General features: G+C 41.2%; 1 protein-coding gene across 1 annotated transcript in view; it reads right to left on the bottom strand.

Moving 5' to 3' along the window:
• TRPM6 (transient receptor potential cation channel subfamily M member 6) overlaps positions 1 to 20,527 on the bottom strand; it is a 127,695-nt gene that overhangs the window by 40,646 nt on the left and 66,522 nt on the right. The window contains exons 17-27 of the mRNA XM_072150941.1: positions 20,021 to 20,249; positions 19,062 to 19,217; positions 16,920 to 17,054; positions 16,680 to 16,808; positions 12,138 to 12,389; positions 11,396 to 11,570; positions 8,894 to 9,008; positions 7,973 to 8,172; positions 5,987 to 6,119; positions 2,605 to 3,647; positions 397 to 503 (exon numbers count right to left, since the gene is read on the bottom strand). Of these exons, the coding sequence (XP_072007042.1) occupies positions 397 to 503; positions 2,605 to 3,647; positions 5,987 to 6,119; positions 7,973 to 8,172; positions 8,894 to 9,008; positions 11,396 to 11,570; positions 12,138 to 12,389; positions 16,680 to 16,808; positions 16,920 to 17,054; positions 19,062 to 19,217; positions 20,021 to 20,249 (2,674 nt within the window). The remainder of the gene's footprint in view (positions 1 to 396; positions 504 to 2,604; positions 3,648 to 5,986; positions 6,120 to 7,972; positions 8,173 to 8,893; positions 9,009 to 11,395; positions 11,571 to 12,137; positions 12,390 to 16,679; positions 16,809 to 16,919; positions 17,055 to 19,061; positions 19,218 to 20,020; positions 20,250 to 20,527) is intronic.

Here is a 20,527-nt window from a genome sequence, read left to right as displayed (position 1 = left end):
ATCTTTTTCTTTTTTTACAGCGATCCCCAAAGAAGACAAGTGCCGGAATACTGGTGAAGAGGACTATAAAGGAAATAAACCATTAAATTAACCTAAACATACTTACCTAAAGTCAGGTCACATCTCAAGGGATTGATGAAGAAGGTTATATCCTCTATCATATCATTACGCCCTTCTTATAGGTAATTTGGACAGCAACTGACTTATTCAGACAACCACTTTGAGGTCATAGGCGGTAGGATATACATAGTCACATGCTTCTGAGAATTTCCCATCCGTTCTCATTCTCTATTACTACTTTGTGGGTTTATACACAAGTGCCTTCTTGCAAAAGCATACAGGACCCAAATAACCTTGCTAACGTGGTAAGTATTATCAGCCATTTTTTGCACTTACAGGTACTTGAAGCTGTTGAGTCTGTTTTTTCTTTGATCTTCTGAAAGTGTTCCGTATTTTTTCTTTGGCCCATGCAACTTGATTAAATTCAGGATATTTGGCAAACTCTTAAAGAAATTTAAAAGTAAGCATTAATATCTTCACTCATACCATATCACTACTGAGCAGCAGTAATGAAGTTTAAAGGAAAACTACCACTGGGGTAGACCCAATTTAAACTAAATACACAAACTTGTTGGCTGTTATTCCTGCACTTCAGATTATATATTGATTATGCCTGACACAACCACATAACACGAAAAAAAAAAAAATTAAATAATGCTAATTAGCGCCAGGTCATATTGTGGGCATCTACCTGAGTGGTAGATATCCTTTAACCCCTTCCTGCCGCATCCCAGTGTTATGGCTTATTTTCTTCATAACAAATTACACTTCAAAATGGTGGTATGTAAGATTCTATTCCGTGTACTGGGAAGCAGGAAAAAAATTCCAAATGCAGTGAAATTAGAGAGCGAGAGGCTCAGCGCCTTGTGGCAGGTTGGTCCGCGAAGGGTGTCTGGATACAAATAGACCATACCACGGGACAGGTACGGTCCTTTGATAAGCGAAGAGGCTTCGGGTTCACTAAGAGGACTATACAGGGCCAGAAGTGTTTATCCCCAGCCACTCTGTCAAGCGACCTGATCTCCTGGAGCAGTTCCACAACCAAAGACCAGGGAAGGGATAGAAATTAACCTCTAGGAAGAGCCTTGGGGGCACTGTTGATGCCGGAGTCACCTGGATTCCTGATTCTGAGGAGCCCCTGCACTAGGATCAGTCTGGAAAGGACTTCTGACCAGAGTCTCTGACATCTTCCCAGGCTGTAGTGCCCCAGGCAGTGACTCAGATCAGTTTTCACCAACGTGCCTCCATGTGATCTCTGGATTAGGCTGTTCAGCTGTTCAAGGGCTCCCCATCCTCCATCATCAGGGATACATATCTACACATCGGGGTGGCCCCAGGGAGAAACCTATTCCATCAGCCTCTCCCACCATTTTCTTGCACACACCACCTGCTGGAGACTGCCAGACTCTGGACAAGGCCTCTATTCCCATATACCAAGCACCGTGACCATAGCATGCCCAAGGCCACAACAGCCAGCTACTCTGGTATTCTGGTCCTGGCTTCATCAAGGCCATGAGAAAGGCTAGGCCCCGATGGGCGATGTTGCACATGCCGAGTTGGCTCAGCTACCTCATTCTCACCTTCCTCAGGAGTGAGAGAGATGTTGGCTTTGTGTAACTCCCTAAAGAGGGAGAAATGAGGGAGCTGATTTCTCAGTGAGTGACACAGCCAACATATCTCTCATTCCAAAGGTAGGGTGGACAAGGTAGCTGAGCCAAGTCACACTCAGTTGAGGAGGAGGGATCCCACTTGTAAATCAGGAAGCTGGTTTTACGGCTGAACTGAAAAAACTTGAAAATGCTGAACTCCGCTCAAAGGAAAGGATGTGGTCATCTGCATAGATGGCGAGTCAACTTCACAAATGAACTTTACAAGCATTGGGATGAACAATACTGGGGTAGTTATACTGATGTATAATAGCAGTTTTAAAGGAATCCTAATACCATTTGATTTGATGCATTATGAAGCAAACATACCTTGAGAATGCTGTAGCTGCACTGATGCAGGATCATATCTTGGTAAATACCTGAGGTGAGTGGTTATGCTGATAAAACAATTATAAAATTATGATAATGAAGCTGTCTCACTTCCATGGCTTGTTCAGCTCTTCTTCTAGCACATTAGTTATTCACTGCTGCACAGGATGATGTAATCACTGGGTTGAACCTGAAGGCAGAATAATCCATTGCTCCACCATCCCCCAGCTGCTGTGTATAAGTGATCCAGCTCAGGCTGATAAGTCATGTCTTGAAAATGAAAAGCTCTGTGTGTATTGTGTTTATGTAGGCAGTCAACCTCACACAGCTTTCCCAAGGTCCTGAATGTTATAATAGTTTTTTCAGCAAAACCACTGAACTCAGGAATTAACCAAGATATGATCCTGCATCAGTGTAGCTACAGCATTCTCAAGGTATGTTTGGTTCACAATGCACCAAATCAAATGGTAGGTTTCCTTTAAAAGATATGTTAAGTTAGTGTGGGTTAGTTTAACTGACAGGTTTCCTTTAAGGAGATCACAGTTTTTAATTTTGTTCAGCTATATACCTTTTATTGTACTTGTCTTCCCATCTTTCTTATCTTTTTGACCTTTCAAACTGGATTTGCAGAAATTCCAGTTCATATTAAGAGGGCTGACCCAGAAAGAAGAGCTCTGTTGGTCATTGGTTGGTATATCCTTTTCAGTGTTAGGAGAGTGAATGTTTGTGTCCTTGACAAGGATACTTTGATGAAAGCTATATAAACATTGGCAGTCTTCACAGTGATTGGGGTGAATACATAGCCTTTGATTCCTGTCACCATGAAATACTCCAACTTCCCCTTCTTCTGAAAATCCCCAGTTTACAAAACCAAGAGAGCAATCAAGAGATTTTTCACTAACATGGTCCACACAATGTTGGTCTACAATTATTTCTGGATATTTTGGTTCATCTTTGATTGCAAAATGTGTATCATCATGCTCCGAATCCCCGAGATCACAGGTATTTGGGTCGACTGGAGAGGTATATGGGGTTCTTTTTGTTTCATCATCTTTGAAATCAGTTTCATCACTATAAATAACTTTAGGAACAGAGAAGTCCAAAACAGGTTCATTACAGTTAGACATTCCAACAGGACTAGAAGGAACAAGCAAAAAATTTCCATAATGTGAAGCAGACTTGCTCTCAGATGATGCCCCTGATGTGAGATTGTCACTTTCTTCTCCAGACTCTTTTGTTTTGCTATCCGTTAAAGGAGGAGAACATGTTGGCCTGGAAGGATCATGGCATTCTGAAGGCCACTGGCTCCTTGCCAATGTCCTCAGCAATGAAGGGGGCATGCTGTAATAATTATATTGTCTGTTGTTCTCAGAATATGTGACATTACTCCAACTATGAGGTATCTTCTTACATGACAAGGTTTTCTGGTCCTTTATAAGAGCCTCCTCTACATGTAATGTGTCCACTGCTGAGATCACTTTTAATGTGTCTACTGTCAAGGCTGAAAGGTCTTGCAAGTGTCCCAGCTGGCTGTCCAGAGAAATCAGGGAGTCCTTTATGTAGAACACTTTCTCATTCATTTCCTTAAGCTGCAAAAACATTTCTTCAGTTCTGTATTAAAAAAAAAATAGTATTAATTAATGTTGCTCACCAAGCTACTAAACACAACACCTAGCCTGAAAAGCCTCTCTGTGTTACTTGTACTACTGTTCTGCACTTTTCCTATTACTTAAAGAGCACCTGTCACCCCTGAAAAGCCACCCACAAAATGTGCCCCCCATAATGCTCCCCTCAGCCCCTTTCTCCCTAGCCATTTTTTTTTTCAATTATGTGCATTAAATTGATTTAAACCGATCTGACATCTTACCGAATAAGAGGTCGGATCCTGTATCTGGTGTGCTGGCAGTCGGTGGTATTCATAAGGGGACCGGCCGACACATCCCCAGCATGCCCCTGCCAGCGGGGACTTGTAGGAGAAGTTGGCAGCATCGCATCGCTGCCAGGCCGGCAATGTGAGTTAGCCAGGCTGCAGCCACTGTTAGTGCGGCGGAGCCGCACCGCGGAGAGATGCCGGCTTCTCCTACAATGTGACCACTGGCAGGGGCGTGCTGGGGGTGTGTCGGCGGCCCCCTTATCAATATCGCCGACTGCCAGCACACCAGATACAGGATCCGACCTTTTATTTGGTAAGAGGTAGGATCGGTTTAAATCAATTTAATGCACATAAATTTTTGCTTTGCTCCCTGCCAGCAGCATGTGGAGAGCACCGGGGAGAGGGGCTGCGGCAGCCTGTGTCAGTGCCTCGGTCATTCTCCACTTCCCCAAACTCATGCAGCTCCCTCACCCCTCCACACCTCCTGTCATGTGCACTGAGCAGGCAGCGGAGCGAGGGGGATGGTGTGAAGGAAAGGTAGAATGCACACACACAGAAAGGATTCAGAATGCGGACAAAGGCATTTTTGCTTCATTCTGGCAACTTTTCATTATGGTTAAGATGAACGGAAGAAATTGGAAAAGCCATGTAATTGCTAATAAATTTTTCCTATTCTTCAGCAGCATCACCTTTCATTATATAGATCTGAAACCCTTGGAAACTCACAACAAAAACAATAGGAGGATCCATATGATGAATACTGTAGAAACACATACAGATAATAATGCAGATAACACAACAGTTATCTGCTTCCAACCAAGTCCAACCTTATCCCGGAGGTCAAAAGACAAAGAGAGGTACTACTTGTGCTGCAATTTATTCCCTTCTGGTGCTATTATGTTGGGGGCAGTGCCCTAACCAGAATGCAAATCCTTCTTAAGCCAAAACCCACTTATACATGAAGAAAGGCCATTTTGACTGCCATCTCATGGCTTTGTCATCTGTTGTTATCCACCACAAATTATTCTTGACAAGCTTTGACATATTTTCTTTGAGACCTTAGAGTCAGTCATTTAAGAGGTATAGGTATGTGAGGCACAAAGGTTACAGTCACTATTAAATCCTGATGTTTAAAAAAAATGATCTTAGTGGACTTATGCAATTTGATCAAATGTTACCATGGTGACGTTGTTTTAGTGGGTCTCTACTATTTGGGGTTACCTTAAAGAAAAATACATCAGAACTTCCACCATCAAAACTGCAAGTATCAGATACAGTGTGCCTGATCATAGTGGAAAGTGAAGAAGCAATGGATTCTTCCCGTTTTATGAGCAGTTTACTTTGGTATAGAACGTGATAGAGAAGGTACTGTACATTTTCCTTCAACTGAAATCGGTGCAATTTCATACAATACACTTTGTAGATTTCCTAAAATTGTCAAATTGTGTTTATTGTAAAGTCAATATGCCTGGTATGTACAATTTCCCCAAAAAAGAGCAGCCATACAGTGTTCTACATTTGTATCCTACAGCACGAGAGAGATTTCTAATGGTGACCTCCTGGACCTTAACACAGATTAGTTCACAAAATGCATACCTTAACATTTTCCAACTTTTTTCCATTATCCTTATAGCTGTACCTCCTAAGTCTTACTCAACAGAATTGCCATCTCTCCCAGAGAATTCTCATGTTTCTCCCTCTCTGTCAATCTTCTTACTCTACCTTCCTAGTCTCTTACCCTGGTCTCATACAGTCACACTACAGAAGTCCTGCCTCCTTGTGAACATTACACAAAATTCGATGTTCTCTGTATCAAATTTTTATTCTATAAGGGAGTCATTACTGACCACACTGCGGAAACCTCTCAGGTTTGGCGGATATATGCCTGCACGGCATTATGGGAGCCTGCATGGGCAGCGTCACAAAGTCATGCTAGGCTTCTTTGATAGTCACACACGGTTCTGGACATTCACTGTTGTACGAGCCTGCACCATATCTGTACTCATGTAAGGCCCTTTGGGTCCACACGTAAGAATGCACATTGCAGTATATAACTATTGGTTTCCTAATATCATACCTTACGGTTGTTGCACGGATCCTTTCACTGTCACTTGAGTGCAAACTTTCATCTTTCTCATGAAAATATGTCTCCACACATTTTTCCTCAAAATCATGGAGTTTTCTCAATTCATCATCACTGAGATAGAGTTCTAATTAAAAAAAAAATATTTAGAAAAAAATTACTAGATCTAAATAATATTTTTTTTAATTACTTTATTTACAGGTTGTAATTAATAAACTGATAACTTTATTCAACCCACGTTGAAACAAGTTGAAACAATAACAAAAAATGAAACAGTTTGGAAACTGGGCCACAAGGCGGCAGTGCTGCTCTATGTAGAGCGCTCATTAAGAATCCCAGCAATACATCTAGGGAGGTAGGATTCTGTTTGATATTTCTAACAACAATGAGATTCCCAGTGGTACATTAAAAGTGATTCTGTGAATGTCCACGTAGTACAATAATGTCAGCAAGGAGCTGGATTTAATTAGGCAGTTTAAAAGGATGAAAACAAAGCTGAACCGTGGGTTGCAAGTGTGTTAATCACAGGGAAAATACTGTTTTATACAGCTCGCTACCGTCAAATCAAGCCATAAAGCCCTGTAGAATAGAGCTACTGATTAAACGCATCAAGGCATGGGGCGAATTTACATTTTCCCACTGACTAAACTGCTACCTCGTGTCCGTCATGCCTTTGGGGTTGCTTTATTTTCTAGAACAGTCGGGAGTTTAGTTTGACAGATCTTATTAGATAACCTACACAGCTCGTCAAGCATATGCATAATGAAACAGTGGAAGGGTTGGTTAAATAATCTGAATTCTGATTTTTAATGCCTACAATAGTTGTGGCCAATAAAAATTGCCATTGAGCAATTCTCTTTTCTCAATATGGGGACAATTATTGATGTTACAGGAACAGTGCCCTGTAACAGTTGTTATAGTGTCTGCAATTCCGCTGACCAGTAGGGGCTCCTTGCATCATATATCACTATGAGTAAACAACTCCCGTCCATTGCACTGTGCTCTGTAAGATCTGCCCAGCACGCAGGACCGATTTGCTATCTCTATGATTGTACCAACAATCTACTGTTCTACTGCATTTGAAATTTTAATTTCCAGCTTTCCAAGACATTGAATATTAAATTGAACATTCAAAAGTACACTTTGTTCCACAGATAACAAGCCCTCATACAGCTCTGTGAACAAAGAAGTAAAAATAGTTATGGCTTTTTGACACTGGGGAGAAAAATACAGAAATGTAAAAATGAAAAAGGGTTGAGTTTAGAGATGAGCGAGTATATTCGTCCGAGCTTAATGCTCGTTAGAGTATTAGCGTACTCGAAATGGCTCGTTGCTTGGACGAGTATTTCGCCTGCTCGTTAACGATCTTTCACTTAAGGAAACACAGTGAAGAACAGTGAAGAACACAGTGAAAACTGTGAACACAGAAAACACAGTGAACACAGGATCATTTACGTGAAGAACACAGTAAAGAACACAGTGAAGAACACATTGCAGATGTTTCCGTACATCTGCTAACTTATCCGAAGACACGTGCGCCGAACGGTGTTCTTCACAATAGTATGTGAAGAACAATATGTGTGAAGAACACATTGCAGATGTTTAAAATGGGTCATTCTCCTTTTTGAAGTTCCACGAATATTCCATTGAATTAAAAAAAAACGAAGAAACAGGACTGACTTCCTTATTTCTCAATAAAATGACACATTTTATTGCAGAGCCTTGGTCCCCTTGAAAAATGCTCAAGTCTCCCAGTGACTCCCAATGAGTTCATTATTCGAAACGAGCACTCGAGCATCGGGAAAAGTTCGACTCGAGTAACGAGCACTCGAGCATTTTAGTGCTCGCTCATCTCTAGCTGAGTTCTATAAGGGTTAGAGTATTTATGTCACCATTATATATCTCTTTTGAAAATATTCTAATGGATACTAAAAATCGAAGAACAGATAGGATACTCTTACCTAGATAGGAATTACTTACTTAATCCAACATCACCTTCATCTTGGTCACTCTCAGTGTGATAGTGATGCTGGCAAAGGCGATGAATGAGCAGATATATATGGCTTAGCAGAATGAACGGAGGAGGTAGCCATGGCTTGTCATGATACATCATGATATATCGGTAGCGATTATATTTCCACAGTTTGTGAGAAATGGACTTCATTTCTATGTACACATTACTGATAAATAAAAGATAGTAAAACGTTATTACACACATAACCTACTAGCATAACAGATTAACTGCTGTGATCCGTGAGGGCAGATAATGGCAGGTGCCCGATGAATAATTGAGCAGACACCTGTCATGTATACAGAGGGCTCTGCCCTATGCATTCAGCCTTCATATAAGGCTAGTAGTGAGTAATCAAGATACAGTAATAAGTATTCACCCCTTTTGCCTAGGGGCTTTTGGTTGCTAGACAAAGACATCTTGGTTACATGTAGTGACGAGCGGACCTGTTCAGGTTCTCTACTGGCTACTGATCTGTAACATTGTGCCACCAAGATCATTGCTGATCCTTGACATTGTGTACTAACCGACGTACACATTGTGCTGAAAGACTGGCCTGAAGTCAAATATAGACTCTAGGCCACCATGGGAATAGGACATCACAGCGATGATCGTAGGCAAAATGGCAGTATGCACAAAGCATTTAAAGAGTTAACACCTGCAATTGGTGAATACCAGTCCGTAAGCCCTCTACAAACATCCTTAATGGCACCATGATGTATAGATACGCCAAATGTGGTTAAGGTGAAAAGCTAGTTCATGGGCTGGGTGAGCCAGAACACTGGACCTGAACTTATGGCTAAAGTCCGGGCTGCACATCCACTAAACCCTAGTTGCCAGTATGCCATTGCCCTGTTTGCTATGCATATGAACATACCATTGGTACCTACTTGAAAAAAGCTATAAGAAGGTTGACCATAATGATGTACTGTATAAAAAGGTAGACAGCCTGCAGGAAAGGGGTGATGAACGAGCCAGGAGGACAATCTGGATCTTCTTCACATGCTGAAAGGAGATGAAATTATTAAAAGGATTTGTCCAGTTTCCACTAATAATGCAAAGTTATACAATTTTCAAAATATACTTCCAACTTTTGTAAATCTCTGCTTTCTGATATTCTATAGAAAGCTTCAGGCCACGTTCACACAGTGTGCTTCAATTGTTTAGAAACACAATTCAAGCTCCTGGGAGAGGAGTTTCTACTGATCGCATGTGTGTTTAACCCCCTTGCCGCAAAAGCCACTGTTCACTTTCCTGACATGGCCCATTTTTTCAAATCTGACATATGTCACTGTAAGTGGTTATAACTTTGAAATGCTTTAACAAATTCAGGCGATTTTGAAATTGTTTTCTAGTGACACTTTGTACCTTATGTAAGTTGAAAAAATTTGGTGGTATGTTTTGCATTTATTTATGAAAAACGGATATTTGGTGAAAATTGGAAAAATTCTCAATGTTCTAATTTTTTCGACACATAGGGGCACATTTACTAAGGGTCCACGGACCGCGATTCCGTCCGGTTTTCCCGAATATTTCTGTTTTTGCACAGTTTTGCAATTTTGGCGCACACGATCAGATTGTGGCGCATCGGCGGCGGCTTGCACGCGACAGAAATCGAGGGGGGTGGGCGTAACCGTCGGACAACCCAGATTCGGTAAAACCACGGAATTTAAAAAACGAAGTGTGTCGCAAGATCACGCACTTACATGCACCGGGAAGATGAAGGTGAACTCCAGCAGACCTCGGCGCAGCAGCGTCACCTGCAGGAAATTGGACACACGACCTTAGTGAATCGCGTTGGAGTTGAATCCTCGTCGGACAACGCACCGTGGGATTGCAACGGGACGGGTAAGTAAATGTACCCCATAGGGTATGCGGATAATGCACTCTACCGCGATTCAGGTCTGACGGAGTTCACCATCTTTAAAGTGGTGTATGTAAGTGCATTGGATTGTGACACAATTCGAAAGTTAAATCCCGCACTCAGTCTGAATCAGTCGGATCGTCCGACGGCAAACACCCTCCCCCCCCAAATTTGTGTTCCATGGAAGCCAGCGCAGCTGCGCCAAAAAACTATTGTGTGTGCCACAATCCCAGCACAGACACCAGTTAAATACCTGTCAAAATACCTGTTTGCCCTGCAAATCCCGAAAAAGACGAACAGTATGACGAACAGTGCGATAAAAGTGTGATCCGCGACCCTTCGTAAATGAGCCCCATAGTCATAATAGCAAAAAGACTTGATAACTAACATTTACCGAATGTCTGCTTTATGTTGACATGGTTTTTTAAGCAATCCTTTTTGTAGGATGTTATGGAACTTCGAACTTTAGATGTTATTTTTTTTCACATTTTCACAAAAAAAGCAAAATCATACTTTTGAAGGACCTGCTCAGATTTCAAGTCACATTGAGAGGCCAAAACAATAATAAAACCCCATAAATTACCATTGTGTAGAAACTACACCCTCAACATATGTAAAACAACTTTTATGAAGTTTGTTAACTCTTTAATTGTTTTGCAGTGATTAAAACAAAATCGAGGGTAATTTTGAAATTTGAAATTTTTTGGCTAGATGAACGGGTCTTTCAAAAAATTTACACATTGTGGATAAAATACCAAAACGCTTCACAAAGTCTGATACCCAATTGCTCCCAAGTATAACAATTGACCCCGAGCATCGGAGGATTGGACCCCTCCCCCCAACCGGTAAGTGGCACGGGGAGGTCGGATTCCCTTCAGAAGAGTGTCCGCGGCATGTACTGGTGCCAGTAGTGGAACATAGAAGTATGTTCCAGCGTACGATAAAGGCCATGCTTCCCTGTTGTGGCGGATACATCATGAGGAACAGACCATTGGAGAAAGAATGCTACACCAGGTCCGATATGGCGTAGTTGTGAGTGAAAACCTGTGAAATGCAGGTTTTTACACATTACATAGGCATGAGACAGGAAGGCCCCATGTCGGTCCAATCTGCCAGCAGCCAGGCCCCCCCCCCCCCACATTGTGTTAAGGTGGCGTAGCTACAAAAATAAAATAATCACAAATTCATGCAGTGCAAAAGAAATTAAGATTATTTCAATGTTTCTACGGCAGGAACTGATAAATGCCTCCCCATGGTGATCATTCACAAGTGTTGTGTAAGATTTAAGCCTAAAACCTGGTGCACATAACATGTTAAATGTTCCCCTATAACTTTCAAGCAAACAATAACATTTATTTTCTGAAACAAGACAACACATTTAATTAAAGAGGAGTAGGATCAGCCTTTATATGCAGAATATATCTATACTTATATGAATCTATTAGAACCTAGAAAATAGGAAAATAGATAATATTAATCCTTTCTTACAGCACAAATGTTGTTTATTACTACCAGTATTATGCCTTACCATCGATTTCACTAGCATAGACCTCACCAAACATCATCCAGTATGGCTGAAAAACAATATCACGAGCCAACGTCCAAGAAGGTGGCTCCGACGGAGAAAGGATTGCTTTCCTTGCCACACCAAATGCCAGGAGAACAATGGCCATTATGATCACAATGCCAAACATGTTTGAAGTCTAGAAGAAAAAAAAAAGGATATAGATATGATGGATATCAAAATATCAAGCCATACAATTCCTAAAGGCTGCAGCATTATGCATTGTACACAAAGGGTAAAGAAATACATTTTCCAGAAAAGAAAAGTGTAAACATACCTTTAATCTGTATGCCAATGAAGCCATTGGTATACCCAGGTCATGTCCTCAGCACCAAAAGCACTGCCATTACTGCCCATTTCAAGTCACTCTTTTTCCAAGTGTGTTCCAATTCTTCTCATGAGATAGATCTCTTGTTCATCTGATGAAGAGGGTAGTGGCCCAGGTAAGAATAGCAGTGATTTAGGTGCCAAGTAAAAGACCTCATTGTACCCACTACCTCATTAGCATATTGCTTAAACTGTTATTTCTCAGACGTTGTATAATGGACAGAAATAATTCAAGTATTTTTGAAATTACAGTGCAGTACAGTAAGCTTGGAGGAGTAGTAGACTTCCTTTAAGCAAGAAGTAATTAAATATATTAACAAAAACACTTATCATAAGGAAAGGATGTAGTAGTACAAAATGACATCTGTTTCATTCTTACCATCTTCCCGATCATAGTAATATAAGGTCCAGCTTTCTGGTTTACAGCAAAGAAATCCAGAAGTCTTGTATACCAAAATATGATGTCCAGGCAATAAATTATTCTCCCTGCTGTTTGAAGAGGTGGGTCAGCCCAGCGTAGTGCAAAACCAATGACAAATAAAATAATAGCTATGAAGTCTGTCACATTCCAGTATTCATTCAACCAGACTTTGACTTTCTGAGAGTATTTTCCTGGTTCTGACATAAAAATCTTTAAAAAAACAAAAACAAAACAAAACATACAATTGTGAACATATATATACATGAAAAATATTAAATAAAAACCTAGAAATATGTATATTATAAAAATAAAACTTTTTTTATATGAAAACTTGAGTCATAAAGACATATTCCTGTTAATATGTAGACACCACTGCTTAATGGTTCTAGCAAGGGCTCAGAAGAGGATCCTGTATAATCACATCAAGAGCCGGCTGACTGACAGCTGGGCTCCTGTTTGGGCAGTTCTGGTTGTTGTTAACAATGGCGGATCTTCATGTAGGCGGTATGGGCGGGACATACCCATACCCGACATACCCGGGCCCTATATGAAGATCCGCCATCAGTCTGAAACAAACAAACAAAAAAGTCTGTACTCACCTTCCGGCTTCTTCTCCCAGGCCCTACGGCTTCATCTTCTGCTCTTCCGACTCGGGAACACCACTATGTGTCACGTGATGTCATATTGTAAGGGCCTGCAACACGTGACCTCCGTGTCATAAGACAGAGAAGAAGAAGACGGAGCCATGAGAAAAAGACGGAACCACAAGGAGAAGATGGAACCAGGGGGCTGGGGAGAACCCGGAAGGTGAGTATAGATTTTTTCTTTCAAGAGGGCCCTGCTGTGTACAATACATTACAAGAGGGCACCTGAGGTGGACATTTTATTAAAAGGAGGCCATCTGGGGTGGACATTTTATTAAAAGGAGTTCATCTGAGGTGGACATTTTGGTAAAGGGGGCATCTGGGTGGATATTTAGTTAAAGGGGCCATCTGGGGTGGACATTTCGTTAAAGGGAGCATCTGGGTGGATATTTAGTTAAATGGGCCATCTAGGGTGGACATTTTATTAAAAGGGGGCATCTGGGGTGGATATTTCAGTAAAGGGGCATCTGCTGTAGACATTTCATTAAAGGGGGTGCTCTCCTGTGGACTTTTCACCACTGTGTTACACATTTACTGCTGCCATGTCAAGAAAACCCTGAATTAATATATCAGTGCTAAATTCACAACACTATTGATATTAGAAATGGCATTAATAAAATCAGAGTTTATTTACGATGTGAACCCTCAGACCCTACACACTTTATAAAACATCACGTAGCTCTAAAGGGATATTTCAACTTCATTGAACACCAGGCACATAGAAGTTTTGAAACCTGATGTGCATAATAATACTGAGAATTACTCTGAGTGAGATCCTAGTGATAAGAAAGCAGAAACCACAAAGTCTAATGCGGTGGCCATATGACCTACCTGATATGATCAACAATGAACACCTCTGCATAATAGAATGCCACACGTTTTCAATCATTTGCAAACAAGTTAAATGCTTGATTACACTACCCTGGGATCATACTACATATAGTATTGGATACCAGGCTTCAATGACAATAGCTAATCTGACAAGTTATAGAAGAACTGTTGCATGTATTGAGTTGAGTGTATTATACATACATACATACATATATAGCTTTAAGAGAAAAGTTCCAGCATAACCCCTTGGTGACTGAGGTAGTGGTTTAGTCGTGGCCAAAACAAACAGACTTTACGTCTTTAGCACCAGCACAGAAGAGGCAACAGATTACCCGAAGCAGGCTCTGTGACCCACCAGCACTTCTGGCCCAAAGACTTGTGCAATGCAATGTGAGCTCCAGGAGCCTGCAGATTGGTAAGTACACTTGGGGGCTGCAGAAAAAACACCAAAGGGGTAATTATAAATTGTCTCTCTACTAAATCGGTGGCATTCGTAAAATGTCACCTATAGGCAGCACATAGAGAAAACATCACTCTCCCCTGTCTTTTTGGTATGCAGACAACATAAACATATGTATAAACATAACTCCCAACCATCCCGATTTCGACGTGACAGTCCCGGTTTTTGGGCTCTGTCCCATCATCACGGACGGCTGGGTGAATGTCACGGGTTGCCCCCTTCTCCCCCGGTTTGTCCCGCCACCTTCTGGTCCCGTAGATAAGAGCTGAAGAGCAGCGGAAGCATCGGAGCCAGGAGGCGGCGGGATCAGCCCCTGCTACCTCCTCACATGATGCCTGCTGCACGAGTCATGTGAGAAGGTACCTCCGCCCCTGGCTGGAGCCCGGGAGAAGAAATGACTGCAGCAGGGGAATGAGGAAAGGTAAGAAACAGGGGTTTTTTAATGCCAGAAGACAGGGGGTCACAGGGAGAGAAAGCTGTAGGTCAGGGAGAGGATAGAGGGCAGGAGGAGGCTGCTTGGGGACACAGGAGATAGGAAGGCGAACAAGGGAAGACCGGGTGGCGCTCATAGAGTAGTAGTTTTAGTCAAAAATAGCTGGTGATGACACAGATATACAATTGGACTGAGGCTCACCGGATCAGGTTGTGCTCTATTAGGCACAACACTAGTTATCGCTCAGTAGAATGAATGGAGGTGCCTTCAGACAGTAGAAATCGAGGCACGGTTGCCAGGACGGTCAGGATTGGAGTATGAAGAGATATCTTAAATGCTGCCTGGTATGGCACACACATAGAGTCAGGGTAATATGTCATATAGGAGAATGGTTGACATTTATTGAAAATCTCAGAACACAGCGCGTTTCGGAGTATCGAGGACTCCTTTCTCAAGTGGAATGAGACAAAGTAGAATTCACATAAAGCAAAATAAAACAGAGTTCATCTAAACAGAGTTCATCTAAAATAAAGTTCCATAATATATATATATATATATATATATATATATATATATATATATATATATATATTTATGGAACTTTATTTTAGATGAACTCTGCTAGTTTTATTTTGCTTTTATGTGAATGCTACTTTCAGTCTCATTCCACTTGAGAAAGGAGTCCTCGATACTCCGAAACGCGTTGTGTTCCGTGATTTTCAATAAATGTCAACCATTATCCTATATGACGTATTACCCTGACTCTATGTGTGCACTGTAGGGGGACACAGGAGGCGGCTGCTGGGGGACAGAGGAGGAGGCTTCTGGGGGACACAGGAGGAGGCTAGAGCACAGGGAGCGCTGGGAACAGGAAGAGGAGGCTGGACGACACAGGAGGAGGATGGAGGACAAGAAGAGAAGGCTGGGGGACAAGAAGAGAAGGCTGGGGGACACAGGAGGAGGATGTGGGACATGAATAGGAGGCTGGAGGACAGGAAGATAGAGGGAAGGGGGAGGGGAGCTGGAGGACACAGGAAGAGTATAGAGGACAGGTGGGCTGGAGGACAGGAGGAGGAGACTGGGACAGTAGGAGGATGCTGGAGGAGGAGGCTTGTGGACAGTAGGAGAAGGAGGCTGCAGGACAGGAGGCGGCTGGAGCAGGCTGCGGACAGGAGGAGGAGGCTGGGGGACAGGAGGATGGGCTGAGGAACAGGAGGAGGATGGAGGACAGGAGGCCACAGGAGGAGCATGGAGGACAGGAGGAGAATGGAGGGCAGGAGGCCACAGGAGGAGGACGGAGGACAGGAGGCCACAGGAGGAGGATAGGATGAGACAGGAGGAGGATGGAGGACATGAGCTACAGAAGGAGGATGGAGAACAGGGGGCCACAGAATGAGGAATATAGAGAACAGGGACTACGCCATGTGAGGAGGGGTAGGGGAAGGATTAAAGGGAGGATAAAATTAACAAGGGGTTTTATATGTTTAAGATGTTGAAGAGTTGCATTGGGTGCAGTTATATAGGTTAATGGGGGGTTGGTCAAAGAAAAGGGGCATATAACCATGTGGGGACCATCAAGGTTAATATTATACTATGCTTGTGGGTGGGATGATGGGTGTGGTTTAGAAAAAAGGGGGAGGGGCTTTTGTCCCTCTTTCTCTCGGCCAAAGGTTGGGAGGTATGCATATAACATATAATATTACAGAAATGTACTGACTAGTGAGAATTATTATTACATTTAGGAACATACTATGGAGCATAGTTCATACAGAGAGCACTGAACTTTATGTGAATTATGCTGTTAAAGCAAGGACCAACAGACATGGGGTTCTAGATCTGATGGAAAAGACACAACCCTTGTGAGCTGCTTGATGCCACTTTACCCATGTCTGATTAATACTGCATTCACCGAGTTACCTAGGTCATAAGACAGCAGTCAGAATGTAAACTTCAATTCATTCACGGTTGTTAGTGTTTTTTGTTGTGCTGTGGATGTTTTTTTTTTTATATTTGGTTGTTGAAATAGCCGATTTAAATCTAACAACAAGAATTAAATATTCAAACTGTTTAATGCCTTCAAATCATACATATTACACCTGGAATCCAGTTCAGAGTGTTAAAAGAACACTTACCTCTCTGACTTTCTCAATAGCATTAGTAAAAATGTAGGTAATAACTAGCCATTCCTGGACACTGGGCACTGGCTCCATCTTCACCAGTACTACATATGTAAACAGCATTAGGAAAAGTAAGTATGCCATCTAGAATAGCAATAATAAAAAATAAAATCAGTACAAGTACCTGTAATAGTGATGTAAAAAATAAATATATGTAGGTAATAAAAAAGGTAATAATGTGCTAAAGACACTCACAGTGTGGAACCAAAACTTGACAATAGGGGCACTGTAGAACTCACAAATTTTTCTAGTTATGGACAGGCTTCCGTGTATATGAAGATTCGTCTCTTCAATTGAATTCTTTGCTCCTTTTTCAGCATCAAAGTTTTGCTGAAAAACACAAGGAAAAGTAAAAAAGATGGTGAACGTATCTTTTAAAGTGAGGGCCATTTCATAAGAGCATTGGAGAGTTTCCCCAGAGTTTGGTCAGTGAAAAACTGACAATTTCCATCAGATTCTAATAAATCTTCTGTCACATTTTGTTCAGTGTGTCAGTTTATGGACGTACATGTTTGATCAGTGCTTACTGCGTTTTTCACGCACGTTAAAAAATAAATCACTGTTTTCTATAGAAATGGATCTGTGAAAAATGTATTGCACTTACATGATTTTTTGCAAAGGGAACATTTTTGATGTGTCCCTATATACTTTTATAGGCTGTTTTCACCCAGAAAAAAAGCAGCGCATACTGAAAGTTTCATGTGCGTTCAGGAAAAAAACCATTGAATACAATAGGTGAGAATCCATTCCTTTTTCTTAACAGTAATTGCTGTCACCTAAGATTTTTTTTCACAGGTGATGAACAGTGTCTGCTTTTCTCCAAACATACCCTTCGAATTAACACCAAAAAGTTCAATCTTCATCTCATCAGACCACGGAATCTTATTTCTCATAGTCTGGGAGTCCTTCATGTGATTTTTTTGCAAACTGTATGAGGGCTTTCACATCTCTAGCACCGAGGAACGGCTTCCGTCAGCACACTCTGCCATAGAGCCCCCACTGGTGGAGTGATAGCTGACTTTGTGGAACTTTCTCCCATCTCTCTACTACATCTCTAAAGCTCAGTGATCTTGGGATTCTTCTTTAACCCTCTCACCAATGCTCTTCTCCTACAATTGCTTAGTTTTGCTGGACTGCCAGGTTGAGAAAGAATTGTGGATGACCCAAACATTTAAGGATTATGGAGGCCACTCTGCTCTTAGGAACCTTGAGTGCTGCAGAAATTCCTTTATAACCTTGACCAGATCTTTACCTTGCCACAATTCTGTCTGAGCTACTTGTCCAGTTTCTTAGACCTCATGATTCTCATTTGCACTGACATGCACTGTGAGCTGCGAAGGCTTATATAGACAGGTGTGTGCCTTTCCTAAACAAGTCCAATCCATTAATTTAAACACAGCTGGAGTCCAATAAAAAGGAGTAGAACCATCACAAGGAGGATCAGAAGGAAATGGACAGCATGATAGTTAAATATGAATGTCCCAGCAAAGGGTCTGAATACTTATGACCATGTGATAGTTCAGTTTTTCTTGTTTAAAAAAAAAAAAAAAAATCAGGAAAAATATCCACATCTCTAGTTTTTTTTTCGTTCAAGATGGAATGCAGAGTGTACATTTATGAGCAGAGTGAAACATTTAAAGGGGTTTGAATATTTCGGTACCCACGACCATTCACACGTGCATTTCAGAATTTGTTTCATAATTTTATACTAGAATTCAGTTGCTTTTTGACACATTTTAATGTGGTTTTACATGGGCCAAAAATAACTGATGTATGTGGTGTATGATTTTGATTGCAACCCTCCCACTCTTTGCACACTGATGGCAACACCACAGAAGAAATGCTAGCACAGGCTTCCAGTATCCATTGTTTTAGATGCTGCACATCTCGTATCTTCACAGCATACACAATTGCCTTCAGATGACCCCAAGGATAAAAAAAGTCTCGGACCTTTGGGGTCATCTGAAGGCAATTGTTTATGCTGTGAAGATACGCGATGTGTAGCATCTGAAACAATGGATACTGGAAACCTGTGCTAGCATTTCTTCTATGGTGTTCCCATTTTACTTGTGAAATTCTCAATAATTTTATTGCATTATATGACGTTCTTCCCATATGAAATAAAAAGTTGGATCCTCAATGGCAAACTTCAAAATGGCCGCCATAATCAACACCCATCTTGAAAAAGTTTCCCCCCTTTCATATACTAATGTGCCACAAACAGGAAGTTGATATCGGCAACCGTTCCCATTTTATTTAGGTGTATCCATATATATGGCCCACCCAGTACTATATATACCTAATGCAAGAGTCACAATAAAGAGTAGAAATACTCACCACTACGTGTTCCAACCTTATATTAGGAGAAGGGCTCTCCACATAAAACCTGGCAAATTGGTGGAAATCCTGTGCCTGAGGTACATGTGACATTTCTGCTTTAGTTTTAAACTCCAACATCAAGATGCAAGGTGGCAGCAGAATTCCTAAAACGATCTTAAGAAGAAAGTATGGTATAATTTACTGTCTAAAACAAAATGGTTATTCATTGTTTTATAATAAACATATGGGATATTGCAGAAAGCTGTAATAGTAATCATAGTATGATCACTTAGATATCAGAAGACACCTACATCTTTGTAGGTCTACAGTTGGGACTCTCATAAGCAATCGTTAATAGATACTGCAGCAATTATTTTTTTATTAAAACATTTAAAAAAATGGAAAACTTCTTTATCTGATGCTAAATTGGACCAAGTAGGAAATTTTTTCTATAAACCCACCTAATCCTAGATGCTGTCAGGTAACCAGCATATTATGGTAAACAACACATTTACCAACTATAGCTATTAGCATGTCTACTTTTACTGATCCATAAGGCTTGCCATACCATTTAGATATGACACCTCCATTTCAATGGACTGAATTCACCAAACCCGTGGGAATACACAGAGAAAATCCTCAGATATTTTGATTCCAACTGCCTACTGCTTCTATTTTCTGGAAAAAGAGCTACTGCTGGTGGTGTCTGTCAGGGGTTTTCTCTTTTTTTTCCCATTCATGACACATGCACTTATTGTTCAAACATTTAGGGTTTAGATAGTTTGCCACCTTAGCATTTCGCTTATAATGTATGGATGGTTTAATTTTCATCAATATGAAATACTAAACAGAAATTAAACAGTCACACATCTTTTAACTAGAATGATGGGGATATGATATTCATATAAAATACATGATGTATAAAACAATGGAACCATATACAACATTGGTAATCAGTTGATTACTGTAAACTACACCTTGAGCCAAGAGTTCTTTCTCATCTTTAAGCACCCCATCCACATGTCTGTCAGCAGCATCTGTGTGCATGTATGGGACATAAAGGGGCGCAAGGCAGACGACACTGCTAGTTTCAGGCATGTTGAGTTACTCCAGTTCTTTAGCTCATATGTCAGAAGTTTCATTGCCATTTGTTCATTCAGTTTGAAGGCATTTTCTAGGAGGTCTAGAGCAAGCTTGCCAAATTCCCTGTGTAAAATAAGGTACCAAACAAATATTTCAGTTTTAAGATGTGCATATACATCTTAGAGTTAAATCACATTTTATAATTTATAACATAATTTATGTAATTTTTTTTCTCAAGAATCCACTGTGGGCTACATTCACACTAATGTATGCCCGCGCGGCTAAGGTCGGACAGCATACGTCAGCAGCGATGTAGAGCAGCGATGTGACCCCCTCACCCTCTCCATAGCAATCCGTTACACACAGCCCATAACACAGGGAAAGATAGGACAATGCCTATC

This window comes from Engystomops pustulosus, chromosome 1, assembly GCF_040894005.1.
Source record: "Engystomops pustulosus chromosome 1, aEngPut4.maternal, whole genome shotgun sequence".
Classification (NCBI taxonomy): domain Eukaryota; kingdom Metazoa; phylum Chordata; class Amphibia; order Anura; family Leptodactylidae; genus Engystomops; species Engystomops pustulosus.
The sequence above is the reverse complement of the archived record's forward strand: the minus strand, read 5'-3'. Positions and strand labels throughout refer to the sequence as shown.